The 27850-nt window shown below is 43.3% G+C and overlaps 1 protein-coding gene across 1 annotated transcript; it reads left to right on the forward strand.

Annotated features, from left to right (window-relative positions):
- Positions 1-3420: 3420 nt before the first annotated feature.
- Positions 3421-27273, forward strand: ccdc141 (coiled-coil domain containing 141). The gene is made up of 25 exons (XM_080838910.1): positions 3421-3921; positions 5220-5342; positions 7105-7296; positions 8583-8691; positions 9517-9770; positions 10486-10605; positions 11367-11579; positions 12021-12193; positions 12411-12552; positions 14284-14403; positions 14692-14883; positions 15353-15532; positions 15873-16052; positions 16372-16497; positions 16739-16927; positions 17233-17394; positions 17768-17917; positions 21974-22114; positions 22305-22502; positions 22930-23113; positions 23256-23368; positions 23465-23581; positions 23684-24181; positions 24478-25277; positions 25875-27273. Exons 1-25 carry the CDS (start codon positions 3820-3822, stop codon positions 26146-26148), a joined length of 5052 nt encoding a protein of 1683 aa, XP_080695036.1. The 5' UTR covers positions 3421-3819; the 3' UTR covers positions 26149-27273.
- Positions 27274-27850: the final 577 nt, after the last annotated feature.

The following is a 27850-nucleotide window of genomic DNA, read 5'->3' on the forward strand; positions in this document are numbered from 1 at the left end:
ATGTGGGGGACAATGGAAAGTAATTTTGTCAGTAACCTCTAATCCAACTTATTATACAAATGATTTCTCTACAGTTTGTTTTTAATTATTTCCATGAAATGTTATATAATAGTTTACCCTTGCCATTCAAATCCTCTTGGGCCGCCAACCAAACAGTGTTGTATAACAATAATAAAACACAGATACAGCTGGACTTGGAAAAAGGCATCTCTTTTTTGGCCGTGTTGCTTGGTTACATTCCCATGGCTGTTGGCAGTATTGATTTGGAAACATAAGTCTGTTTGTGTGTGTGTGTGTGTGTCTGTCAGTGTGTGAGTGTGTGTGAGTGTGTGTGCGCAAATGTGTTTGTGTGTGTGTTTGTAAGTGATTCCCTTTTGTTTATTCCAAGCTGGCAGGTGGCTCCAATAGGGGTCTCTCCTCATGTATCTGCTGCAAGATAAACTCCATTGGGGGATGTGCAAACTGAATAAAGGCCAGGCCCTGCAGTGGAATGCTACTCCAGGCAGTATGCCTGTTCCCTTGTGGATGTGGATATGTGCGTGTAGTCCTCACACACATACGGTGGAGTGCTAACAAGTGCATTCAGACTTTCAGACTGCAGTACCCTCCCTTGCTGTTTATTTATAGCTCTCCTCCTTTGTTTAGAGGGCATGGTGGTCCTCTTGGATAACATATGACACTGACATCTATTGGCAAAGCCCTGGGTAGCATGTCAAGAATAGCCTGCCTTCACTAATGAAATTAGTTTCATTTAATGTTGTGGCCCTTTGGAGACCACATACTTCCTTCAAGGAGAGGCATGATATAATTTTAGTTGATCAGACGCCCATTTCATGGGGAGGGTTGACTGCCAAATTACATAAATGAATCAAAAGTGGCCTTTTGAAATCTACTTAATGATAGGGTGAATGACAGTGTTCAAGTGTGTGTATGTGAAGATCAGATTGTGATTATACCTATGTGAATGTAAAAGGATATTCTTTATGTATGTATGTATGTACGTATGTATGTGTGATCATGCATACGTAAATATGTGCAAACATACCTGCATACGAACATACACTAGGTGTCTCATCTTTCTATGAGTTTGTTTATGCTGGCACAAGGCATTGTCATTGTATATATGTATGGACATGCGTACACAAGGTGTGTATCATTTTTATATGAGTATGTGTAAGCAGGCAGAATGCACATGTGTTGCCATGGTTTGCGCTGGTCGTGGGTTTCATCAGGGCATCGGTGGCTGATGTGACGCTGAGACTCGGAGACTAATTATAACCCCAGTGATTTAGCAGAGGCCACTCGGGCGACACGCTGCCTGATTTATCAGAAGACCCCCCGGCCCCTCCTCCTTCCCTCCATCCAAACAGATGGCCCGTGTGTCTGAGGCCTGCCAGGACCTCGGCTATCCCTGGCTCGCTCAAACTTCTGAGGGCTCTCTACTTTCTCAGCTGTCCTGCCAACTTTGCAGCTGCCACTGCCTCAAGCCTCAGGGGGGGGACGTGGCATGTCTGTTAAAAAAAGAAAAAAAAGACAAACATGCTGGTATCAGTGGTAATCATGACATGTCTTTCCAATCACCACTCAAAATAATGGATATGGGTGGTGGACAGGCACCCCCCTGTTAGGCAATGTTCATGCTCTATAAAATGAGAGGCATGTCCTTTGGGGAAACAGTGACACAACTCATTGTAATGACCTTAACTGAACCCTTCATTGAAGCGGCAGCAAAGGTGATCTGCTGTAGCTTGTGTGCGTTTTATTTTCCTTTTTGGTTTGCTTCCATGTTCCCTGACTTGTTTTGTTCTCCTATGCTTCAAAGAGATATGTTGTTGCAGTGAAATGTTCATAATCTATTGTCCTATGTTAGTGTGTTACAAGCTGTGAAAACAATATCTGTGGCTGTTGGTAGAGTAAGATGGATGACAGGAAACATTATGAAACATAGGAGGTCATCTTTCTCTTATTATTTCTGCAGAGCATTATGTAAGGTATTTGTGTATTTAACACATTTCTATTGTATAATTTATAGTCACACTGGGACACCACTCAAATATCAAAATAAGCAAGAGATGGTGCATCACCTTGTTTAACGAGGCCATAAACCACCGTTATTCTTCACTTTTGTCCTCAGAACGCAACAATCATCCCTTTGTCCTTGTGCAGCAGTCGTTTGGAAAAGCACACGCAGGCAACTTTCCTCTCATCGCTAATATGTTGCGCTTTTCAGCATGTCACAACATTGAGCCCATTAATGCTTAGCTCAAGGCACTTTTCTGTCACGTGAGTAAACATGTCAAGATTGTGTGATAGTGTCACTGAGACTCCAGGGGGTGAAATCTGATTTCTCGTTGTCTCTCCCCTGTGCAGTTCCCTGACATTTCCCTACGTGTGGTATATACCAGATGCCGCTAGGAAGTGACCTAGCAGATTGAGAGCATCCTGGAAAACGCACAGGCTTTGATGGGTAAGTCACCATCAGCGAAGAGAGCTGCATAAATCATTAGCATGTTGAGTATTGTTCAGTCTCTTGTCATTTGGAAGCCACAGCAGCAATGATAAAGCTGGGTTAAGAAACTGCATATGTTGTGTTTGATGTGGGGAGAGAGAGAGGGAGAAAAAAAGACTTAAACGTCTGTTATCAGGAAGCTGGGGCGCTGGCTGTGTTTCCCTGCGGAGTTAAGTATCAAATTGTCTCTGTGGGCTTTCCTTCCATTGTGCTGTAGTCAGGGAATCAGAGTCCCATTTTATTAGGACAATACCCTCCTCGCTCCCCCAAACACGCTGCCTTGTTTTTTCGCTTCAATGGATTACTCTTTGAACATAATGTTCTCTGGGGATTGTATCTATCCCAGGAGAATGCATTGAAGTTCCAAATATATATTTCTGAGGAAGTTACAAAAAACATTTTTCTTTTTTTTTTTAAGGATGACTTCATGTCACAAGCATTCACTGCATTCATAGAACTTTCTAGAAAGCACCATTGGCTGCGCTGTTTGTATGCCAAGCTAAGGGGAAGCTTGGCGACTGAGGTGACAGCAGTAATTCCTCTTGAGGGAACCAGAGGGTTCTTTATGGGGGTAGCAGATACTGATCAGGGCCACTATTTTCACGTTCCCGCTCTCTTTCAGTCTGTCACACAGTGTTCTTGGCTTGGGCCAAAGCCCTGTGTCCAATCAACCCTCCAAGGTGAGGGCCATGGGCTGACAGACACGCCAGATAGACAGGCCAGATGGACAGACAGACAGGCAGGCAGACAGAGAAAAGGAGGGAGTTTGAGAGAGAGAGAGCGAGCGAGGGAGGGAGGGAGGTAAAGGAAAAGAGCAAGCGAGAGTGGTGTGGTGAGAGCAGAGCCACCAAACTAGGGGTGTGTCATATGGCTCTCAGCACTGTGTGATAAACCTAGTGCATATTTCTATTTTTAACACGCTGTGCTTTGCCCTGTCAACTTCTGCACTGTGTTTGGAGCCGAGTGTTCATTCAAGCCAGTTGTCCCAGTAAGAGACTGTTTGGTGGACAACGCAGAGCCTCTCATTCTCTCCCCCTCTCTCTCTCTCTCTCTCTCTCTCTCTCTCTCTCTCTCACTCTCTCTCTATCTCACCACTCTTCTTCACAAGCTGGATTTTACCTGTTGACCAGAGGACTACAATCTACTGGAGTGTACATTCAAGGAGCATGTACTGAACAACTATTGTTGGGGTTTGGATCTTGGGGCAGGGATTGGATAAAGCTAACTGTGTGTGTTGGAGTCAACGGGAGACTGCTGCTGGGGTTCAGTGTGGACGTTTCCCCGTGTTGGACCTGTGGACTTGAGGAACAATGTCTAGGGAAGGTGACGTTGGAGGTCAACCTTCCACAACAACAATCAGCACAGTTGCAGTACAGGCTGGGGGCTCCCAGATAGTCATTACAGTACTGAAGGTACTTGTTCTATATTCTCTGTAATATCAGTTTGCTTAAGGTAAACATTGATAGATGTCATGATGTTTCAGGTCTGTTTAACTTGTCCAACATTGGGTTTAGCTTTTAAATGGTAGAGTAGTAATTTACATGCTCTTTTGAACTGTTGTATTCCATCGACCAATCAGTAGTTACGGCTCTTGAATCAGCAGATTTCCCACACCAACATACACTTCGATGAAGTAATCGTTTGACAGGTTTCCAGTACAGACAAAAGTGGGTCTTTTACATGTCAATAACACCTTGGAATGGCTTTGATGTGACCCCCCAGACCCATCAGTTAGAAACTATTGATCAGTCTGCAATCAGTAGACGCTGTCCTTACAGCACCTGCCATCTGTATCGATTTATCTAAAGAGCAGCCCCAAACATGGCAGGGAAAATTTTCTGTGATCAATTATGTCTCCAACACATGGCTCACAGTATATAGTCAGTCAATAAACCTCTTTGTTTTTTCCACCAAGCTTGCATATGACAAGTTCCTATTGCAAAAGCTTTCTCTAATCCCATGGTCAGACATATGGAAACCTGTCTGTAGGGTACATCCATGTAGTGCGGATGACAGCACCAAAAAATACAAAGAGCACTATTAGTGAGACGTCATCATATGTCATCTTTAGTATTAATAGCCTTTGACTGTAAACTGTAGAGTGAGAGAGTGGGGCAGTTTTCTCAAGGCTTTAAAAATGGCCACATACAGGATCTGCCACAATGCCAAGCACGCAGGAGTGGGTAAAGGCCAATGCATGCCTGCGAAATAATAGGCCTACCACCGCGTTACTGTAAGCCCACTTGTGTTTAAATGCATTTTCTCACATTTACATCACAATCGAGACAAGCCGGAGCAGCTGCCAGCGCTCCTTAGGTTTCACCCAGCGCTCTCTCCCTCTCTCCTTCCCAAATGCGTTTATTGAAGCTGTTTGATGGGTTAATTTGCATTGCTGGGACTGGCTCTGCAGGCGATAATTTGTGGGGCAGCTTAATCTGAGACGTGTGAGACTGCTCTCAAAAATCTTCCCTTTAGGTGATCTTTGGCCAAATGGCAGGAAAGGATGAGGGATTGGGGGGTGGCGGTTCCCCTACGGAAACTATTTGCATGGTTTGTTTACAGAATGTGCGATGCACTACGTGGGCGCGTGCTGTGTGTTTGCAGGTATAAGGTTTCGGCCTGACTACCTCCGCACATAAACATGTCCTTGATGTGTATTTGGTGTGTGTGTGTGTGTGTGTGTGTGTGTGTGTGTGTTATTCCCTTCTAGTGTGGCACGCTAGTGGAGCTGCAGCTGACTGAGGCGGAGCCCAACCTGCTCGAGATCGGCGCCAACCAGGAGGAGACCAAGAATCTCCTCAGCGAGCACGAGCAGCTCCTTGCCAAGCTCAAGGTTGGACCCTACGCAGCCCAGAACATTTTAAAACTGTCCTATGATTGTTAATGCAATTAAAAGTGACATCCTTGTCTGCATCTGACGATGATTTGTTAGCAGCCCTTCATGTTCACTTCTAATCTAGGAAAACAATTTATCTTTAAATATTTTAATGATGACTTTGTCTGTACAAAATGACCTCACCTCACAATGGGCATGGCTGTTGATTTATACTATTTCCACAGTATTTTTTTTCCATCCCTCGTTAAAGGCCCCTGCAGTTCAGTGGCTATTTTAGTGTTAGCTGTCAAGTGCATTGCATTGGACTTTTGAATAAGAACAGCTCTCAGCCTTGTACCATACATCACTGACAGCATAATCAGATCCATAGCCCATAGCAGTACTGACAGCTCACATGCACATAAACATTTAATTAAATGATAGTAAGTGCTTGAATTTGAATATTACATACTATACTTACATACTGATGGTTGAATATGTTGAACTGGTCCGTTAGTGTTAAGTGTTTGGTCACCTATTGATTTGTGTAATTACTAGTGTTTTACAGTTATTACACTAGTGTATCCACATGAAGAAGGTCTAGGCATACTTTACATGGAAACTTGCTGGTGACTTTTAGTATTAATGGTCTCTTTATTGAAAATTCATGGATTAAGCCATGAGTGGCACATACTCACATCTGAATGACATCATCCACAGTCTGTGCCCAGTAATGGAAATCAGGCAGGAGCACCAATATGTTACATAAGTCATTCACAGTCCCCCTTTCAGACCCTTTTAAGTCTGATTTTTACCATGAGGAAAATGGGCTCCCAATTCAACTTCAACAATAGCCTCCTTGTTACCCATTTTGTTTTGGAATATTTCAAATTCAAAATAAAGATCCATGAATTGTTAAACAGCAGTTCACATCCCATCCAAAAAAAAAAAGAACCCAGGGTGAACTGTTTTCGTCGTTTAACTATAGACGTGAACTCATTGGAGCCTTCTAATTAAAAAGGTCCCATGCCACATTGAAAAACGGCACTAAAAACAGATCGGCACAAATGTGCTTGGTTAATCTATCATGGTAAACATTTGTACGTGCCAGTTTCTTTACCAGAACCACAATTTAAGTATAACCTGCTGCTGTCAGAATTAAGCTGGCCAGCTTGACATTCTTATCGCCATCACAAAATCGATTCCTTTGGGAGGGTCTCCGGGGGTTTTCTAATCAGAAACCAATATTTTCAGCCCACGCTGAAAACGCACAGATGTATGGGCAGCACTGGGTTTTGTGTGTGCACCACATGTTGAAGGCCTACAGTGCCCTAAGCCTGGCATACGTTTTGCCAGAATTGCCTAGTGGCTTATTTAGACCCCATTTAACCCGCCTTTTCTAAAAGTTACTTGTTGACCAAACATTTCTTTCTATTCTTCACATGACATTGTTTTGAAAAAGGGGGTTGTTTATGTTCGCCATGATTAAGATTTTATACACTTTGCTAGCCTTGATACCAGCCCAAACCCAGCCTAGAATTATGAGTATGACATCGTCAGGCTAACACTTTGCATGACCAGGAGGGAAATCAGTGGGTGAACAAGAAGCAACATGTCATCATATTTTGTAATCATTTGTAGGGGGACTGAGGAAGTAGAAATTATCTTTACACCAACTTTTGTTGTACTGCCACTGGATTAAATATTTAAATAAATTGAACATTTTCTTTATTGCTTATTAGATGCCATGTGTGTCTCTAACCAAGAGTGTATTGCACAGAAACATGATGAAGGCGTGTGGGCTCTACTGGAGAAGGCAGACAGAACGGCGGAGGAGAAGGTGGGGGAGGAGGTGGTGTTCAAAGCCATGGCAGACACCCTCAGCGACGCCTGGAGGACCCTCATCGCCCATTTGGAGAGGCGCAGGTCGCTCCTCCAACTCGCCTCCGAGTTCTTTGACAGGGCCCTGGAGGTAAGAGCTGGAGTAGCAGAGTGCCCTCGGTTCAGTCTCTATTCCCCCCATCATTGCTAATGCTAGGTTACAACCAAACTGCCAAGCTCCCCTATGAGCTTGTCACTGGGTATGTTTGTAAAACAATGTGGATTTTTTTGTTGTTGTTGCCTTTTTTCTTTTTTTTTAAACACAAAAGCTTGTTTTCGTATTTGTACAGCTTTTATGGTAGGAAATGTGATGTTGCTCGATACCGTCAGGGAGTTCAAAGCCCTGTGTTTGTGCTCAGCTCGGGGGCTCCAAAGAGAGAGAGAGTGTCTGCTTCCTCTCAGGTGTTTGTTGTCTGAAGGCATCACAGGAATTGCCCAATAATTGGATCAGATTCCAACCTGTGGCTTTGCTGTCAAAGCAGTATCACAGACTATTTTCCTGCTGTTATGTGCAGTAGTGGAGTAATGGCCACAATTTGTGGCTACTGACTTTCAAGGTCATCTTGGTAGAGAACTGAAGTGAGGAAGTAAAGTTTATTTATATATATTTCATGGACATGAATCACAAGTTCTTTACAACAGCAGGTACAAGAGTACAGCTACACAATACATGATAGAAAACGTAATGCCCTAATAAAAAAACACAATACACAAAAAAACACAAGTGCAGAACTTGGTGCATACAGATTACCCAAACGCTTGTCTAAACAAATATGTCTTTAGCTGAACTGAAGTGAGAGACACCCAACTCTGCTGGCCGGATGTGTATTATCATTCAAAGTGCTCCATTAGGACTGTGTCAGCTAAAGTACATCAAAAAGCGTTCATAAGAGGGTAAAAGCCCTGAAATGTGAGAGGTCGTCGCTGACGCACGATGCAGATGTTTTACACGGCTCCTTAACTCGGCCTGACTTCATACTCTTCCCTTCCCAGCAGCCATTACTGCATCCAATTTAGACTTGAATGAGTGAGAGTGCCATGAGTCATTGAGCTCGGAATCTTTTTTAAAGATCTCTGAGACACGACTAGACTGGACACTTATTTTGAGTGTGTGTGTGTGTGTTCTATTATTCATATTTGTTTGTGGGAGCTCTGTGGCATATTTGTGCGTATTTGTACGTTTGCACTTGCTCGCTCTCTCTCTCTCTTTCTCTCTCTCTCTACACTCCTCTCCTCTCCCCTCCTCCCTCCTTGAGCACCCTGTGTAAATAAAACAACATCCCTGTGTGTGTGTGTGTGTGTGTGTGTGTGTGTGTGTGTGTGTGTGTGTGTGTGTGTGTCATGACTAATGTGAGCACGACTGTTGCTCTGTTCTAGTTCGCCATCAAAATTGACGAGGCGGAGGATTTCCAGCGCGTTGGCCAGGGGGTTGCCGATGCCGACTCCCTCTCCAGACTCCTCCAGAGACACAGTGATATTAAACGAGGTGAGCAGCAGGCCAGATACACGCTGATACCGAAACAGATCTGGCTTGGATCTGGCTCAGGTCTGGCGCGGATTTGTCCTGGAGTCCCGACCTCCTCCTCTTCCTTTCTTACCCGTGAACTTTTCACAGCCATGCTGTGGGTCTCTTGGACACCACCCATGAGACCAGTTACATCATGTCCCATATGTGTTTGCTGACCGGGGCCTGAACCTGACGTTCTCTCGCAGTGTCTCATGTTTTCTCCTGAGCCTCCGTCTCTCTCGCTCTGAGCCAGATGATTATTTGCTCTCGCCCAGGTTCTCCATCATGCCTCAAAGGCACTGAGCTCAGATTTGAATTTCTTTCACGTGTAATCAAGTCTGTAAGTATACTAGACACCCAAGGGCTGCAACAGAAATGAAAGATCACTTAAGTTTAAGCCTTGCCTTGCATGCAGATTTGATGGGCAGCATTTGTTTGTTGTTCAGCAAGGTCAGCTTGTTCAGGGACTTTTGGAATTTGGCAGCGCTTCATATTAATCATTCACAGATTATACTGATTGCACACAAATATTTTGGTTCTTTAACAAATATTTTATTTTGTGATAGAAGAGGGCTCAATTTTGAATTTCCCTTCAGTTGAGTACAACCTTGGTGGCTGCATTCACGCAGTAAATGCAAGGAGTTCTTAGATGTATACCATATTGGTATATTGGGCATGTAAGTGCATAAATCTGTCTCAGAGATAAGCATGAACAATATCCATCCCACTTCAACGTATAAAAGGGAATGAACTATACAATGACCTCAACACTCAATATCCCATTATATTCTGCCTTTACCTCAGGACTTCTGGAGAAGTCAATGCTCGTCCTGAACAAGAGTCGCGAGTTGCTGGACTACCTGAGTGACTTCCAGGATGACGAGGCCCTGCGTCATTCTGAGGCTCTGTACGGCGCGCGCAGCACATGCGGTAAGGTGGAGCGTCTGATGGAGCTCCTGCAGGACCGGCGCAGGCAGGTGGACCAGCGCATGAGGCAGCAGCGGCGCAAGCTGGAGGTCATCCAGAACATCTGCCAGTGGGAGCAGCAAGAACAGGAAGTGAGTGTTTTTTTGGCAGAAAGCAGACGTCACTAAAATAACAGAAAGAAAAAGACAAAGAGGATGGGTGTCAAAATGATAATAAGGACAGGAATGTATAGTTATGCAGCCCTGTTTCCATTTCCTGATGAATCATGGGTTTTAAAGGTATTACATTTCAACAACTGCTCAGTGGGGTTCCCGTCAGTTTGGTGGAAACTAATTTGAGTACTGCTGTATGCATTATTCACAGTCTAATTGAGTTTGTGATTTCATTTGTCGTTTTGGAGTTTAAACTCTGCTTGAAACATAGCCGCCCCCCCCCGCCCCCCCAACCACTTCTTTCAATAATTTACAACGCAGTGACTTGAATCACATTTCTGTTATTTCGGTGCTTGTAAAGCAGTTTGTTATGGAGTGGCACCATCTGGTCGTGTTTCATCCTCCCCGCGTGTGATGGCTTATTCTTAGTTGATGCGTACGAGGGCCGAACGAAATGAAAGTAGCGAGGGCTCTGGCTGCACGCCAGAGAGGTGTCTCAGATGTCATACTCAATCTCAAACTTTGGCAAAGTGTCAAGGGGTGTATATCACAGAAGAGCGTGTACCTTGTGTTCAGGTTTTGAGAGGGCCGGGCTAAGAGTATATATACTCTACAAAAGGCAACACAAATATTCTCCATATGTACTCAGGGGCACTGTTAAAGACTTTTTTCTTTCTGTTTTTCTTTTTCTTAGATTACGCACTGGTTCAAGGAAAATGCAGATTTGTATTTGGAGAATGATCAGCTTGGCTCATCTCTGTCAGAAAGTGATGAACTGCTTCAGGAATACAATGAGTTTGAGCAGAAAGCCAGGGTAAGATTAAGCGCTTTGTGTCTACTTTCTAAGCATTTGAATAATGCCGGAGAAGGATGACATATATCCGCAGGAAGCGGGGATCGCATGGGAAAGTAAGTGTGTCTCACAGCTTTAAATCCCTGAACTGAACAGATTTGTAAACTAAACAGATATATACTGCCTGCTGGGATAGGAGCCTAGGGTTAGGCTAGTGTTTATCTTTTTACTAATGCAACGTATTTTAACGGAACATAGAATGTATGCACCCATTAGCAACAGGTCACATGCAGGGCTTGTGTATTTACCATGAATTAAGTCTAAACACCGGAAACTTTGTCTAGGATTTTGAGGCACTGCATGTATAATTGTAAGTGACAGCAGAGAAGGTCAACTATGCTTGTTGTGAGTGGCTGTTTGTTCACTCTTGTCATGTTATGTGATGTCCTTGCAGATCATCTATCCCAACATAATAATTGGCCATTCTCTATTTTTTTCAGTGAGACAAGTTTTGTTTTGGGGAGTAAAACCCAAAACTGCAATTCAATCATTAATGCATGAATCCCTATGAAATGAATCTTTCCTCCTGACAGAAATGTAGATAGTTTTTCTCTCTCTAATACATCCCTTTTTCAGTCAGCCTAGTTTGAACTGTAATGTAGTCAGTGGGGTAAGCTACATGATGCTATAAGATGACCAGTGATACATGACCTGTTATGAAATGGATCCCCTGACCAACCGCTCTCCTCTGGGAATGTGGCGCCAACACTGTTTGGCTTCAGGACTGGGGCCTGCTGGTGGAGAAGCTTCTTGCTCGATCAGCCGAGATGCGGGTGGCCCAGGAGGAGGATGAAGAAGATGTGTGTCTGGAGATGGAGCGCGTCGAGGTGAAGAGTCGGGAGCTTCGGACGCTGCACGAGCGCTTCTGGAGCCTGATGATGGGCCGCTTGGAGCGCCTCCAGGAGGGACACGATTTCTTCGGCAGTGCTAACGAGGTAGACGCCTTGCCGCCACAGCTGCCCGCTATCTAGCTGACGCGTGACGACGGCCAAAGAGCCTGGTGATGATTAGGCAGCTTAAAAATCTCACACCTGAGCTCAGGGAGCTCCCTCACCACACTTAGTCCGAATGCTGAGAAGCGGCCAAATGAATTTGGGCAACACTGCCCTCTAGTGCTAGCATAGGTCCCTGCAAGTTTGCCTCATTAGAGATGAAGGGTACATTTGCATTTAAAGAGTAATGGTCAGGTTGAAATATTGGTTGCCTAATAAATTACTTTTACTTGTCATCCATCGATACTGATGTGCACTTCAGTGCTAGTTCTAAGTTCTACTTGAAGCACTGGGGATCAACACATTGAACAGTTTAACTTGTGCATTTTCATTATCAAGTGAAGAGGAGATAAAATGTTGTGTTCACATCTTGCTCTTATGAAGGCATTTGAGGCACTGGGGACCATTGAGAGCCGCATGAAGTGCCTGAGGAATCAGCCTCTGACGTTAGCAGAGATGGCCAAGAGGCACGAGGAGCTGCATCGCAGCATCAGAGAGGCAGCAGCAGGTCCCCTTCAGAGAGGGAAGCTCATCCTGCAAAAGACTACCCCAAACAGGTAAGTAGTCTCTCTCATACACTGTGAGAAGAGATTACACCATTCTGGGCGAGATTGTGTAAAAGAGTATGCAGATGCTTGCCCACCGTTGTGGTCGTCTCACAATAGCACTGTTGTTATTACCTCTCAGTCTTTGTCTTGTGATTGCAGTTAGCCTCACTCTCATAGCTTCGGTTTGTATGGGAAGAACAAAACACTAACACGTTCTCCTTGACAGTCCGCAAGTGTCAGAGGTGCAAAGGATGCTGGGATACATCAAAGAGAGGATGGAGGCTTTGAGCCTAGAGTGTAGTGCCCACAGAGAACTGGCAACAAAGAGGCAGCAGTTGGTGTCCTCATTTGAGGACCATATGGATAAGGTGAGTAAAGAGACTACAATTGTATGTAAATTAGGTGCTATTATTTATTATTATGACATGTAAGATGGCTCTAAAATGTGAACTCGCACAGTCTGTGGGATTGGCATTTCAATGCTTTTAGCAGATAATTATTGCTTTTAGGAGTTTAGAAGTTGCCCATTGTGAGCATAATTGAACTGAAATCAACTAAAACAAACACTTCCTCCCACCAGCTCACCCAGGCTCTAAATGTGTTTTGGGATTTTAACATGACTGGAAAAAAAATACAGAGATTAAGTTTGGGATGGACCAGTGTGCAGTGTGCTGTCCATAGGGTCTCACAGAGACACACATACTGTATATGACATACAGGGACTTGCAAAATAAGTCCACCCCCCTGAACAACATGACCATTTTCACAAATACAAAAGACATCATTTCCAAATCAGTATCTTTATTGTTAACTCTGATGCTCTGGTATATTAGTGATTTGTCTGCTAACGTTAAAAATAGATAAATAAAAAACTTAAATTTACTATACTATTCCCTGTGCTTTTGAGTTCCAGATTAAGGCAAATGATACAGAGGTGGCACTTATGAATTGACCATAATAAGATACTACCTATGAGTGATTCAAATAGAGATCTCATGGTCATAAAAATCACTCAGCCAGGTTGTGAAATAACAGAGGGAATGAAGACTAAATAGACGAGGTGATTCAAATGCTTCTGTGAGGAAAAGACTCCAAGAAAGTATCCAAGTGTTTTGATGTCCAGTTGAACACCATAGGATCCATATGAACGAAGTGGATCACACCACCCAGATGTAATGTAGGAAAAACCTGTCCCCCAAACCAAGAATCCCCTGAAGATGGCCAAGGCCACCACCGTTCATACATCACCCAAACAAAAATGTATTAAGTTCAGTGCCTAGAATTGAGGTGCTGGTCTACAATATAACACTAGACTCTTTTGGTGGGTGACAAAAGAAGATCCACGTTTAAGCATGTTTGGAGGTTGCCTTAGATATGTGCAAAGGTTTTTATTGTCATATGAGACCAAAATAGATCTTTTTTGGCCAATCCTCAAAGTGCTTTATGTGGCATAAGTCTAACACTGACAATGCCTTAAGAAACACCATCCCAATTGTGAAATATTGCTGTGGTAACCACATGCTGTGGGGATATTTATCAATGCAGGAACTGGGGAACTTTATAGGATTGAATCTACACAATATCACAAGAAAATCTTTTTCAGTCTGTTGTAAAACTAAAGCTCGGGAGAGGGATTACTTCCCAGTATTTACCAGTACTCACCAGTAAGACCATTGCCAATAATTGTGGAGGGCACTGTATTTTCTCACATTCTGAGAAGACAAAAAGAAACAAACTTACATCTGGAACTGCGAAAATAACTAAAACCCCAGACAGTATGGTAGAAAAATAATGAAGTTAAATATTTAAAGTACCTGTATCTGTTTTTCAGAGGTAGTGAAACTCTTAAACCTTGAAAGGTTTCCCAGGCTGGCTCTATCAGTAGCCTTTGAAGGCTCAGCCATAAATATATTCTGAGGGAATATGGAAGAATATAAATGAGCTACATGTCTCTGAAGGCATTTGAAGTGCATCACGGTCCGTATTCAATTGCCTTCAGGGAAACATGATTGTGCTGGAAATGATAATTTCTCATTTGCTTTGCAGTGTAACTACAGTCCTCCTCAGTACAACTATAAACCCCCCTCTTCCTCTTTCAGATCTCAGCATGGATTAAGAATGCAAACAGTACACTCTCCAGCAATACACATCCTGGGGATTCACTCGACAAGGCTGAAGATATTCTCAACAAGCACATAATGCTGAGCTCTCAGACAGTGGTAATGCTATTTTGATTTCTTTGCACTACAGAGTCTGTAAATGCACTTTAGTGTGGACTTCTTGGCCTCAACAAGACTTTTACAATTACATCGTTTATTTTAGCCCACAATTTGTCCAAAGCACTAACAATAGATCTAGAAATGTGTTAAGTAGCCTTCTTTGTATGAGCCCAGAAAGTTGACCTTGCTGAGCTATGCTCTTGTAGTCAAGCAACAGAGTTGTTAAGTGAAATGTTAAGTGTTCTGATTATTCTTGACCTTGTCATGTCATCGGCCGTTCTCACTCAGGATGTGACAAGCGAATCAGAGGCCATCGCTGAGGTCACCAAGGAGCTGAGAGCCCTGGGGTGTCCAGAGGGGGTGGAGTTCTCCAACAAAGCGTCGCTCTTGACGGAGGAGTTGAGGACCATCACGAGGAACCTCTCGGCTCGTGTGGAGACCCTTAGACCTTACGTGGGGTTCCTGCGCTTGGCACAGGAGGTGGCTGTTTCTCTTTTATCGTGGCACACAGGGCTAACATATGGAGCAGAGTATGCAGCCAACTTTGAGCCAATTCCTTGGTCTTAATTGAATTTAATGAATAAAGAAGCTGGATGCATCATATGTCAGGGGAGGGAGTTTCGGCTGTAAACATGTGAGCTTGAGATTAACAGAAGCAGGTGCTTGAGAATGTACATGTCATGTCCATGTCATAATAGGTGATAGACTCTGGCTTCAATATATATTTATGTTATAGTATGTATATAATATATGGTTTATGTTTGTGTTTGATGTTTATGTTAACTATAGCGTGTTTACACTATGACTCACAGTTTTCCAGGTCTAAAATGTCCAACTATAGCTTTGATATAGGGTTCTTTCAACCATGTTGCTACAACCAACAGTTTTCCAGTTAGTCTGTCTCAGACACTGCCCCAGTCTTAATATTGGTGTTGTGCTGTGGACCTAGGTTGAGGAACAGATAAAGAACTTGCAGGAGTGCTTCAAGAATAAACCCAAGGAGGAGGAGGCGAATGAGGAGAACAGTGCCGCGCTGAAGGAGATGGCCGATGCTAAATGGCATTCGCTGCTGGAGAGATTTCTCACCATGCAGGACCTTGGGAACAATTTCATCAATTCCTCTACCATGGTGAGAGACACTGTAAGGCTATGAACTACACGCTGTTCATAACATATCATGGAGCATTCTCTTGCTGTCTGACTGCAGGATGGTACAATGGAACAGTTTTGTTTGAAAAACTGGTGAAGACTGTAGTGATGTCAAATGTTTATGTGTTTCACTTCAAAAGTCTACAGAGTGTATTGCTTAATTGTATTCTATGAAGTGTGGTGTAGAATCAACAACTGAATTATTTCATTAATTCAAACAAAATCAAGTTAAATATTTTACTGTATTGTTTAAACACCTCAGCCATGTTCTTTGCATAGATGTCTTTAAAGGTGTTGTACTTGTTGTCTGTTCGTGGCAGGTGAGTGAGAAGCTGGACCTGAATGTGAAGGCTGCTGTGGGTGTGGTGGAGAGGACCATAGCGGGCCTGAGTGAAAAGAAGGCTGATCTGTCAGAGCTGTGGACCTCCTGGCAGCTCCACGTCAGCCAATTGAGGTCTGTGAAGAAGCAGTGGAAGAAGTTTAAAGATCAGATAAAAAAGGTAACTGCAAATTGTCAAGCCAAACACTGAAAAAAAACCTCAGGCGAACTTCTGTGTTTGAGTATGTGTGCACTATGCTAATTATGTGTCCAGTCATTCACAATTTATCTGTCCACGATAAATGAAAGCTTAATTCATTACAAGGCAGTATTAGTCCAGTTTTAGTTTTTAAAAAAAATACTTGGGATGTGAGGATTTGCTCTTCAATACTCTTGAATGTTTGTCTCAATTTGTTGGGCAAAATGTTCTTGGGATTTGAAATACCATTATGTGGACAAAGAAATCCGTCATTGTAATTGTAAGTGCTTGCTGTTCCAAGGTAGTTCATGACCTACGAGCCGTGGAGGAGGTCCTCGCTCCAGCCTCCCGGGTTGATTTGGGGAGTGATCTGTCTTCTGTGGCCAAGCTGCAGGAAAACTTCAACTCAGCAAAACCCCAGTTTCTGGTGGGTTATTATATCAGTCACCTGGCCGCCGCGATTTCAAAATTACCCCACCCATCCATTCATCTTCCGCTGTCATTGTGTGTGATAATGTCTCCTTATGCAAGAACAGTCTGTCTGCCTTCCTTCACACAGGGAGACGTGAAGTAGAGCACCATCTGGTGTCTCACAAGTCAGAGACACTCAGAGAATAGATTGGTGCTTAAAGTTATCTGTTGTTTGTTTGCTCTGCGTCCTTCCACAGCAACTGAACGCGGAGGTGGAGTATTTGGTGAAGACGTCTGAACTGCTGGCTCTGAAAGGGATTCCCGTGAAGGAGAAGAGTGAAAAAGTCGCCGAGCTTCTTCAGCTGCACCGGCGGCTGAAAGACAAAATGAAGGAGTATGAAAGTGTCCTCAGCATGGCTGTGAAATTCAATCAGCTCCATGAAGAGGTGAACTTTTTTTGAGAGTTGCTTCTCTTTTTTTTCTTCTATGAGTATCAATGCTTGGAAAACTTTTTTGGTGAGGTTGTGCAAAACTTTGTAATTGACAAAACAAACAAAAACACACAAACGGCTGAGAGATCATAAAGATGCAGACAAGTAGCATCTGGCGTGGGATGCCATTCTAACAGATGGCGAGATGGCAACTGTCGCCAAACGTTGTGTGGGGGAAAATGCATGCTGATTGTTTCGAGTGCACTCGATTATGCCCAGCCTAATCAAACACTAATTCGGTAATTGGCTCCTCCTCGCAGCTGGATAGCCTGCTGATGTCTGAGTCGGTGGCGGCTTTCAGCGACACCAGCCAGGCCAGGATCCAGCTGACACAGCACCAGGAGCGGCAGAGCCACGTCAGGCACTTGTACAAACTTGCCATCTCGCTGGGCACCGATATTACCGCCATGGTGCAGCAGTCGGTAAGAGCCCAGTGTGATATATGGCAGAGACTAACTTAGCTCAAGTTTGCCATACAGAATGGCAGGCAGTGGCTCATTGGGCAATATGTCCCATATGAATAGGAATGGTGTCACATTCCCTCCTGTCCTGTTAACAATAGTGAGGGGAAGGCAAAAACAGAAGAGTTAATTTCCATTAAATTAAACTAATTTCCATTTTGGCTTTTTATGGAAGTCATTTAGTATGGTTGTGTTACTCTTGAATAAAACATTTCAATGCTAATGGAACAGAACTTAATGACTCTGCTGTGTTATTCTGTGCTGTTTTATTGTTGTTTTGTATGTCCCTCTGCTGTATTCATAAACGCAAACAATGGGTCCTCCTGCTTCCCAGCATGTCCTGGGCTTTTCGGTGGTGCGACTGCAGGGGAAACTGGAGCGTCTGGAGCGGAGCAGCGTAAGCTGGACCACCGAGGCCAACAAGTGTGAGGAGAGCCTGATGAGCAACGTGCACTACTGTGTGTTCAAGGAGGAGATCAGTGAGGTGAGTCCGATCCCTTCATGCCCAACAGCCCTGGTGTCCAATAACCCACTTTCTTGCCTCTGATCAAAGGGCTCAGCCAGGCCTGGTGGAGCAGTTTATAAAGCACTCCCTGACCTCCCCTCCAAATCCCATGCATTATTTATAGTCTGGCAGCCCTTGTTAAATTTAGTTTGTGGAGTGTGATCTTTGTCTCAAACTTTGCCTACACCCTAAGTGACACTGGGAACCTGCCATTTGTCTGCTGTCACTCGAGAGGGGGGGAAGCGTTCCACCCTTATCACACACTTAGCAGCCAGAATAGTTGTATCCCGGAGATTACGAGTCCCCCCGGGCCATGGTAACCTTTACTTTGAAAAGTAGTTTACTTATTTATTTATTAGCAAATGTATTTATAGACACTCCAATGCATTCACATTTATTATCACATCTTTAAAGCTTATTAAGTTTCGCAGCCATGTTGTGTCAAAAAAACCTGGCATTCATCCCGGTGCATCCATTGGCATTTGTCCATATCAACAGATGATATTATGTCACTGTGTGTATGTCATACATACAGGACCATATGTAAACTACAACAGTTCTCTCAATAGTGAAATTGTTGTCACAAACTGCATAGTGTTGCAGTACATGTCTCTGCTTCCCCCTAGTGGCTGGTTAACAGAAATGGACACCATGATGTTATGCTTGGTCTAGACATTTTGCTTCTTTGGAATTGTACTAATTTTCTGTGATAATAAAGTGCAGTGCATTTGTAAAGTATGTACAATACTGTGTCTGTCTGTGGGTGTGAGTGGAGCAACTGCTTGAAAAATATGGATTAGCGTGGTAGGCGTGTGAAGGCGCCAGCATGTAATCACTTAAGACAGCACGTTGCCCTTGTGACATATTGTGCTTCAGCTGATTGAGTTTCCACTTCACCCTGTCATATCAGCAGTGTAGGAAACATGGTTAAGAAGCAGAGGGTCAGCTATATTGAGCTGTGCACAATAAACAGTCAATGCAAAGTGGCTTTAACTTCTATTTTTGTACATGTTAATTACCTGTGAAAGTACCTTCTGTAGTTCATACTCGCAGTGTGTACTGAGGTGCACCTCCTTGACTGCACAATAATTAACATGTTTTCACCAGTCACATCTGATGATAACCAGTGTGACGATCAATCTTGACTGACTGACCAATTTTATGTGGACATAATCAGACACTGCCCATAATTATTTTCAAGATGTTTCTAGGTGTCACTAGAGTGACCAGATACAAATAGACCAAATGAGGGACGAGTAGTAGGTTTGTGTGAGCCAATGTGGGTCATATTACCAATGCTGAGAGATAACCTAAACCTTTGATATAATGTCTATCTAACTGAAACATTTGAACTGAAACGCCTGGTAGCCTTATCTGCAGAGTTTGTGTGGTGTTTGTGACGTAGCAGAGGAAATCACCGGCCCCACGTCTGCATAGTTTGAATAACAGCAGCCACAGCGTCTTGATGACAACCTCCACTGCTCTCACAGGATGAAAGCCAGACTTTCAGTCAAGCTGGGCTATGTGGCATTTGTCTGAGCCAGGTTTCTGCTTTTGACGTAGTGTTATTCAATAGGGAAGAAACTATGCTGTTGCGATTCATGTGCTGGGTGAGTCAAATAATGCATCCATGTATCAAAATAATAAATAAATACCTAAATGGCCAATGAAAATGCAGGACATCATCTACATACAGCCGCGGAAAAAATGAAGAGACCACTTTGAAAAAAGTATCCGTTTTTATTTATTTTTTACTATTTATTGGTATGTGTTTGAGTCAGATTAACACTTTTGTTTCATTCTATAAACTACTGACAACATTTCTACTGAATTTCAAATAAAACTACTGTCATTTAGAGCATTTTTTGCAGAAAAATGACAAAAAAGATGCGGTTTTTCCAGATATTGATTTCTGATCTCTTCCTAAGTTAAAGCATTAGTATTGTGTAGTTTAAGAATCTATATGAACTTGTTTTCTTTGCATTATTCGAGATCTGAAAACATTCCATTTATTTTGCTATTTTGACCAATTGTCATTTTTCTGCAAATGAATGCTCTAAATGACAATATTTTTATTTGAAATTTGGTAGAAATGTTGTCAGTAATTTATAGAATAAAACTAAAATGTTAACTTTACTTTAACTCATACCAATAAATAGTAAAAGCAGAGAAACTGATCATTTTTAAGTGGTCTCTTAATTTTTTCCGTGGCTGTATGTGGGATGTGGGACAGAAGGTTAAAATGCAAAGGCACCTTGTCACTCTAGGTATCACAAATGTTTTCTAGATTGGCTACCATAGAGTTCTCCTGTAGTTAGCTTCACTGCTAGTCAGTTGAGTCATCTGATTTATTTTCTCTGTGGAACCATGCTATATTTTCTGCGTGAATTCTGGACCACTAGAGGGTAGTAATGTGCAAAATTAAGGTCCCTCAGGTGCAGGTTAAGGTCACTCTTCTCATGACCATTCTCATGACACTCAAAGTTATCACCTCTCTATATCACAAGATATCTGTTTTTGACATAGACATGCCACTAATTGGTACTGACTTTTAACATGTGTGTACGTATGTAGCTGAGTACATCAGTAAATGTATTTGGCAGACTATCATGCCAGTACAGTCAGATTGATAGTGTAGCGTTTACGTTGTAGCCCAAAGGTGTCGGGTAACAGTTAAATTCCTTACATCTCTCCTTTGAGCGTTCTGAAGTATGTTGACTCCCGGGAGAATGAACTCACTTAAATATAGTCGCTCAAAGGAACAGTTAGGAAACAGGTTTTTGAACCAGTGTTTATATCTGCTTCTCCCTTTGCCTTGTTTCTTTGTCAATACAACTACAGTACATGTGTAATATTATCTTCCTTATGCACTCTGTGTTCTGTTTGTGTTGGATGTGAATTAACAAATATGCCTATCTGTCACTTGACCAGTCATGCGTTTATCTGTGATGTGGCTGTGGTCATCTAACTAACACCCCGCACTCAATATGCATGAGTAAACAGGCTGACATTTCAGCTGGGGCAGTTGCTGCTGCTCGTCAGGGGCCGGCTGGTGTGACAGCGTTTGTGTTTTACAGGCCTCAGAGGTCTCCTACAGAAGCCCAGGCCCTGGACAATTTGGTGCGGTTTTGACATTTTGAGCTCAAAATACATAGCTGTTTGATAGTCTATCCTGGGAGCTTTTGAACATTGTTGACGTCTTGACCTTTTTGCGGAAGAAGATTTAATGATGTAATTGGTTTCTAGGGGAGATTAATAACTTGAATAATAATAGCGATTCAAAGGTTTACATTTTGTAATGTGGGTATCTTCTCGGAAAATATGTGTTAGACAAAACAGTCCCAGCCCAAGTGTTGCTTGGCTGTATTATGCAGTTTGTGGTTACCTCTCTTCAGTCAACCTAATTAACTATCAAAGAACAGACACGTGAGGCAGCTGCTTCTTTAAGTGACCCCTCAGCTCAACACGAGGAAGGTGATGAGGTAGGGGAACGCCCAGGGGTTCTTCCACCCGCAAAGAATCATCTGTTACATTTTGCCTCTGCGCTCCCTCATTTACCGATCCACCCGTTTTGCTTCTCCCTCTGAAATGGAGTCTTTCCCCTCTGTGTCCAGCGTATGAGCCATCCCAAAACGGGATCCAGGATCCAGGCTGCAGCTGTCCTTGAGTGACACATGAGATAGTCATCCGGAGACTCCACACTCTGGCAAAAGCCTGACAGGCTGGACAAAAATGGCCCCTCCATATAAATCACCCCCTGCCCAGAGCATTAAGACTGCTAAAATAATCCCCTATGACTAAGTCCAACCCTTGCTCTGTTTTTAGGCCAAAGAGCTCAGATGCTTCTCCCCCCCCCCCCCCCATCCATGGTCATGTAACTTGTCGGCCATGTTGGATTTACATAAATAACATTTATATACAAAACATGTTTTAAATCAATGAAGATTGTTTAGATTTAGATCAATTTGGTTGCTTATAACTGTAGTTAAGTAAAATGACTTGCTAAATATTTTACATTTGTTCTTGTCATTTTAGCTGAGGGAATCTTTTAAGGATCTTAAGAAGAAATTCAACAATATGAAGTTTAATTACATGAAGAAAAATGACAAATCACGAAATTTGAAGGCCGTCAAAAATCAAATACAACAAATTGAAATATACATTGAGAAACTTCAGGTAAGCATTAAATATATTTACTTGCACCCCCCAACCACATCTTTTGTGTGTGTAATGGTGTGTGTTCATGAGTTAGAGAGATGAGTGATATATCTTGGTCTATAAAAGTTAAATAATGCCATCTGTGCATATATTTGTGCTAGATTTATGAATAGTCTGCTTAATGTGTAGATTCCCCCTCCTTGTTCAGGTCTTGAAGAAGAAAATGCAGACCTTTACGGCGAAAGTGTCCACCAGCCCAGAGAAGCATCTGATTGGCAGCAGCCCCAGGGAAATGGAGGATGCCGTGAATGAGCTTCAGAGACAGCTGGGGGACTTTGACAGGACGGTGGAGGAGTACAAGCAAAACCTGGATATGACTGTGAAGCTGCAACAGGCTGTAGAGGAGGTGGGGAGGGCTCAGCTGTGGGGAGCTCATTAAATACAAGATGTCCACTTCTGTCTTTGTAAAATATTACAGGGAGTATAGAGCTACAGTACAGAGGAGATGTCATGAGTTTATTAATATGTTGATACCTTTTATAACTGTAGTGTCCAGGTTTGAAATCAGTTCGGTTAAAAAACAACAGGGTTAAAAATATACCCACAAACAGCTGTCAAGAAATTGCTGTCATCTTGAATTCATCCAATTTTATACTTTGTGCTGTCTAATTTCGCATTTGGAGAATTAACTTTAGACCACAAAAATAACTTCAGCAATGAAAGAGGCAAATGAGAGAAAATTTGTGATGTTGCCTCTGAAATAACCAACCAATAGATATCAGTGTTTTTTTTCCAAGGGACAGAAACTCTTATTTAACACTATTCAATTTCAGTACCAGTTCTGGTGTGACGAGGCAAGTGCTACGATCGTGCGAGTGGGGAAGTACTCGTCCCAGTGCAAAACCAAAGAGGCCGTGAGTGTGCTCTACAAGCAGTTTGAGAAGTACGTCTGGCCCACTGTGCCCCAGCAAGAGGAGCGGATCAGCCAGATCACAGAGTTGGCCATCCGCTTGCATGGTGAGAGGTGACCCACAGACTCACACAAGTTCAGGTTACAGGGGTATATATATATATGTGTTTCACAACTGTATGTCTGAAAACATGACAACATACAAAGCACTCTAAGGAACTCTGTGTGTGTCTCTGATGTTTGTATTAGGACCCGAAGAGGGAAAGAAGTATGTGGACAAGACGGTTTTCAAGCACAATGAAATTGTCGAGTCCATAAAGGAATTGTGTAACGGGCTGATAGATCTGGAGTCTAAACTAGAGGTCAGAATAATAGATTACGCTGTCACTCTTAATATATTTGTTTTGTTGCCCAAGACACCGTGATTAAGAATCCCACTTATTTACATGGCATTGTAGGCAGAGGCTTCAAAGGAATCTCCAGACATAATAGAGAGAGGCATTCCTGTACAAGTTCAACAATCAAAGGAAACACAAGAGAATAACAAGTCACAACAGCATGACGCTATCGATGTGGTAAGAAACGCTTCTCTGGTTTATTGCAAGAATAAATCCATTAATTCAAAACATGAACAATTGATATGTCATCTGGTATTAACAATGCTCTTATTGGAACAGTCAGAGCAGAAAGAAACTGGACACACACCAGAGATCACAACACCCGGCCACGACAAAGATAAGGATGCTCCTCAAAGTAAGAAACCAGAGGTCAAAAAGCCTCATCTCCGTAAGAGCAGGAGCCAGGACCTGCCGGACAAAACGCCCCCAGCACTGAGCAAAGTGCTGTCTGAGACCAGAACCTTCTCTCAGGAGGCGTACTCTGCCACCAGCCGAGTGGAAACCATCACGGGGAAGACCACAGTGGAGCGGAAAGAGCAGCACCACTCGTCCGTCACCCACAAGCACACATTCAACACGTCCAGCTCACCGGTGGACAGGGACAGGAAGATCCATGCCTTTAGCCAATCACGGGGAAACTCTGAGGAGACCCCTCCCCTGAGCTCTTCAACAGGCCCCAGCTTCTCGGACATCCAGAGAGAGTTTCAGGTCCAGAGGAAGGACAGACCTGGGCATGCCCACAAGGCCCCACATGAGGGCGGACATGCTGATTCACAGGTTTGTCGTTTTTTTATAATGTTTGTCATTTTCTATTGTGTGTGTGTGTGTGTATCTTTTCTAAAGAAAATACTTTTTTAAAAGGTAAAAAGTTCAAATATTTGCCTTAAGTGTCTTTAAGGAACCACTGTGGTTTCTGGAAACACACTCCAGGTTGCTTGCCTTGAATCATTTGTGCACAGGGGCAAAGTACTGAAAGTGTGAGGGTGTCAGTGATAGGTTCATGTTCTCCATGTGTGTATGTGTGTGAAGCTACGCCATGTTTGCACCTGTGTGTGTTTATCTGCTCCTAATAGGTGGCAGACCCTGCTGCGACTGCCACCGCTGAGGGAGCAGGGTCCGAAGGGTCCAACGACGAGTACGAGTGTCCCTCCCCCGACGACATCTCCCTCCCGCCACTGTCAGAGACGCCTGAGTCCAACCTGGTCCAGTCCGAGAACGACCTGGAGGATGGCTACTGCTTCAGCGCCCACAGCCTGCACGTCAACAATCAGCTCAGCCACCAGTCACACTCCCAGCACGGTGACGCCTTCCACCACCACCGGCACAGGGAGTGGGTCTCCAGCCAGACAGAGAGCTACCCGTCCCCCACTGGTGGCCCTTGTGGCCCCAAGTTTCGATCCGAGTCATCCTCCTTTGTCCACAGTCCCCTGACAGTGCCCACGCCTAACCTGGTCTCCAGCACCATCTCCAGCATCCTCAAGAACAAATCGAACGTCCTGCCTAATGTTCCTCTGGCCGACGGCAGCATAATTAGCCACCATCACCAGACCCTCCACTCAGTGCATGAGAGCCGTATGAAGACGCAGGAGTCTGTGCATGAGTCCCGGTCTGGACGGGGGGCCGCCCTTCGTGCCAGTAACACGCATGCCCCCCCCTCCCTATTAACCCAAGAGCAGGACCCAGACATCTGCAAGCCCACGGCTATCCGCGAGGAGATCAGGCTGCCCTCCTACGGCAGAGCCGGCGTGGGAGGGAACCTGGCAGGCCAGGGCCCTAACTTCTCCAAACACATATCTAATGCCACGGTAATGGAGGGGTCACCAGTGACCCTGGAAGTGGAAGTAACTGGATTTCCAGAGCCTACTTTAACCTGGTGGGTAGCTTATAACAAACTGGAACCCTCTTGATTGAGTAGTTTTGATTAACAGTTTTAGCTGAGTCATAATCCACAATCTAAAAAGAGAATGAAATGCATAGCAGTGTCACCGTTGTGTATGCATTCGTTTAAGTTGGGTTATTCATATTGATGAAACTTTATTCCCTTTTGGGAGCTCCTGGTATTTTTCAGGATTGAGATCAGATAAACCAAGGCTAAACCCCTGAGGCTCAAAAGCCCAGAGCAATTTCTTTTTAAGCCCAGGAGGATCACCTACAGGATAAGACACCAAAATGATTTTGATTGCTTTTTATCCATTTTGCACACTGCATGGGTTTTTTTATTGAATTGAATTGAATCTTTACACTCAAGAGTATTTCTCATCTAAATAAGCATTTCATTCACTAAAATATTTCTTGTGGTGCCACTAACCTACAATTTCATCAGAGGTTGCAGTTCAGGTTTTTTTGTAACTTTGATTCAACTAAAACTGAAGTGTTTATTCGTTTACATAACTAAATCCTTAAAAATCATTTTTAACCCTTCTTTTGCTGTGCTGTGTTGTGTGACGTGAACATTCACTTTCTGCTTCAGGTTCAAGAGTGGACAAAAACTTGCCGGTGACGAACACATAGAACTATCCCAAAAAGAAGGCAAACATGCCCTGTTCATAAAGACGGCCGCTGAGAGTGACGCTGGCCTCTATCGCATTGAGGCCACAAACTCGAGTGGCACCGTGACGTCCATTGGTGTGCTGCAGGTGACAGGTAAAGGCTGCCACGAGCTCGACACATTCAAGCTGGACTGGCACACCTGTTTTGGCACTCTGTGCTTCCTCCTGTGGCTCCTCTATCTGCTGGTGTTATAACGGAGGGAGCATGGACCTTCCCCTCACCGACTGAACGCTCCCCCCACCCCCCTCCACCCACACATACCTCTGCCACCACCGCTACTAGGCAGCACTTTACCCTCCCCCCCCCCCCCCCCCCTTTCCTAACAGCACTTCAGCCTTGTTCACGCAGTGGGAGTCTTGTTTTGCACTATTCTCTGAATAACTTGGTCTTGTGAGATATACGTATATACATATATATATATATTTATATATATTTATGGTTCTTCTTCTTCAAAAAAAAAAAAAAACATTCATACCGTACAGCAAATATTTACTTTTCGGAAAAGCCAATTCACATGTTCAGTGACCTCTGAGGTATTAAATGAATAAAGCCAGTACTGAGAATGATATTGCACAAACTGTCTAAGGTTTCATTGCAATCATAATTCAGAATGGAAATTAATGTTTTTGTTTTCAAATGCAAGCTGTTAGAAATGTTATATAAGAAAATATTAGTTGTTTTATGGTGCAATCACTGGACTCAGAAGTATTTAACAGTTTCACAGTGCCATCTTATTGTCATCTTTGCAGTCTAATCGATTCGAGTTACACTTATGATAATGCAACTGCTGTAATGGGCTGTAACTACTAATTACAAGTACCTTACATAAAAAAAAATAAAAAAAATAACGAAACAGTAGTGTTCCAGTAAACTGGTCAAGTTTGGTACCTTACTTAAAATGTTCTGATGAAAGATAATCTACTGCTACTTCATTGGTTCAATGATTATGTTGTGGAAAAATGCAAACACTATGTTCAGTTCAATAAAAAGGGTTAAACATTTGTTTCACTGCAATACCCCCCTTGAGGTTACTTGGATGAAAATAGATGTTTATTATAATAGACCACACCCAGGTTTACTCGTCCCCGACTACACTGTTGGTAAGTACAGTACATGTATGAAAAAGGAATTATTAAAGTCTTTCTGAAGTCTCTGAATTAATTAATAAAACAGTCACATGGCTTAAAACATAAATGTCACTTGTGTCAATTGCACATCACTCTGTTGCATGACTCCCAAAATACATCCTATAATTATCACATCCCTTTTTGCTCCCACCTCTTTCACGTTGGTAAGCAGATTTTACCCAACACTGTGTTCCGTAACTTCTTCACATGGAGTCAAATTAACATTGTGTGTCAGGACGAGATATTCCACACACTATAGCGTGAATACTCTGACCTGTTGGAACTGTTGATGGGACCTGATTCATAACTGGCATTGGGGTGGGGGGTAGGGGTAGGGATGGAGGGGGAAGCAGATGCAACTTGAAGACTCTGGGCAGACAGGAGTGTCTCAGTAATGTTATCACAAACCTGTGCCTGGGCACGGCTCAGATTACACCCTCTGAGTGCTCCCCACCGGCACGCCTCAGGGCCCAGGGGCCTGCTGTGAAATTCCTCTGCCCGTCACCTCAGGAGGATAGAGTGGCAGACAGGTTTCCATCTTATACACCATTATTTATTCTTTTTTTTCTCACTCAGAGATTACTAGGAATTAAATATTCTGCCAAAACAGCTCATAGAGAGTTGCACCACGTATTGGGGCATGATGTGTAATCATATGTCTACTAGGTGGAAATAGGACAGATTTAAACATTTAACTTTAAGAGATCCATTACAGATTGTTTTATTTACATGATCTAGAAATGTTTCCCATTCCCAGTGAGTGGAGACA

Source organism: Sprattus sprattus, assembly GCF_963457725.1.
Source record: "Sprattus sprattus genome assembly, chromosome: 5".
Taxonomy (NCBI): domain Eukaryota; kingdom Metazoa; phylum Chordata; class Actinopteri; order Clupeiformes; family Clupeidae; genus Sprattus; species Sprattus sprattus.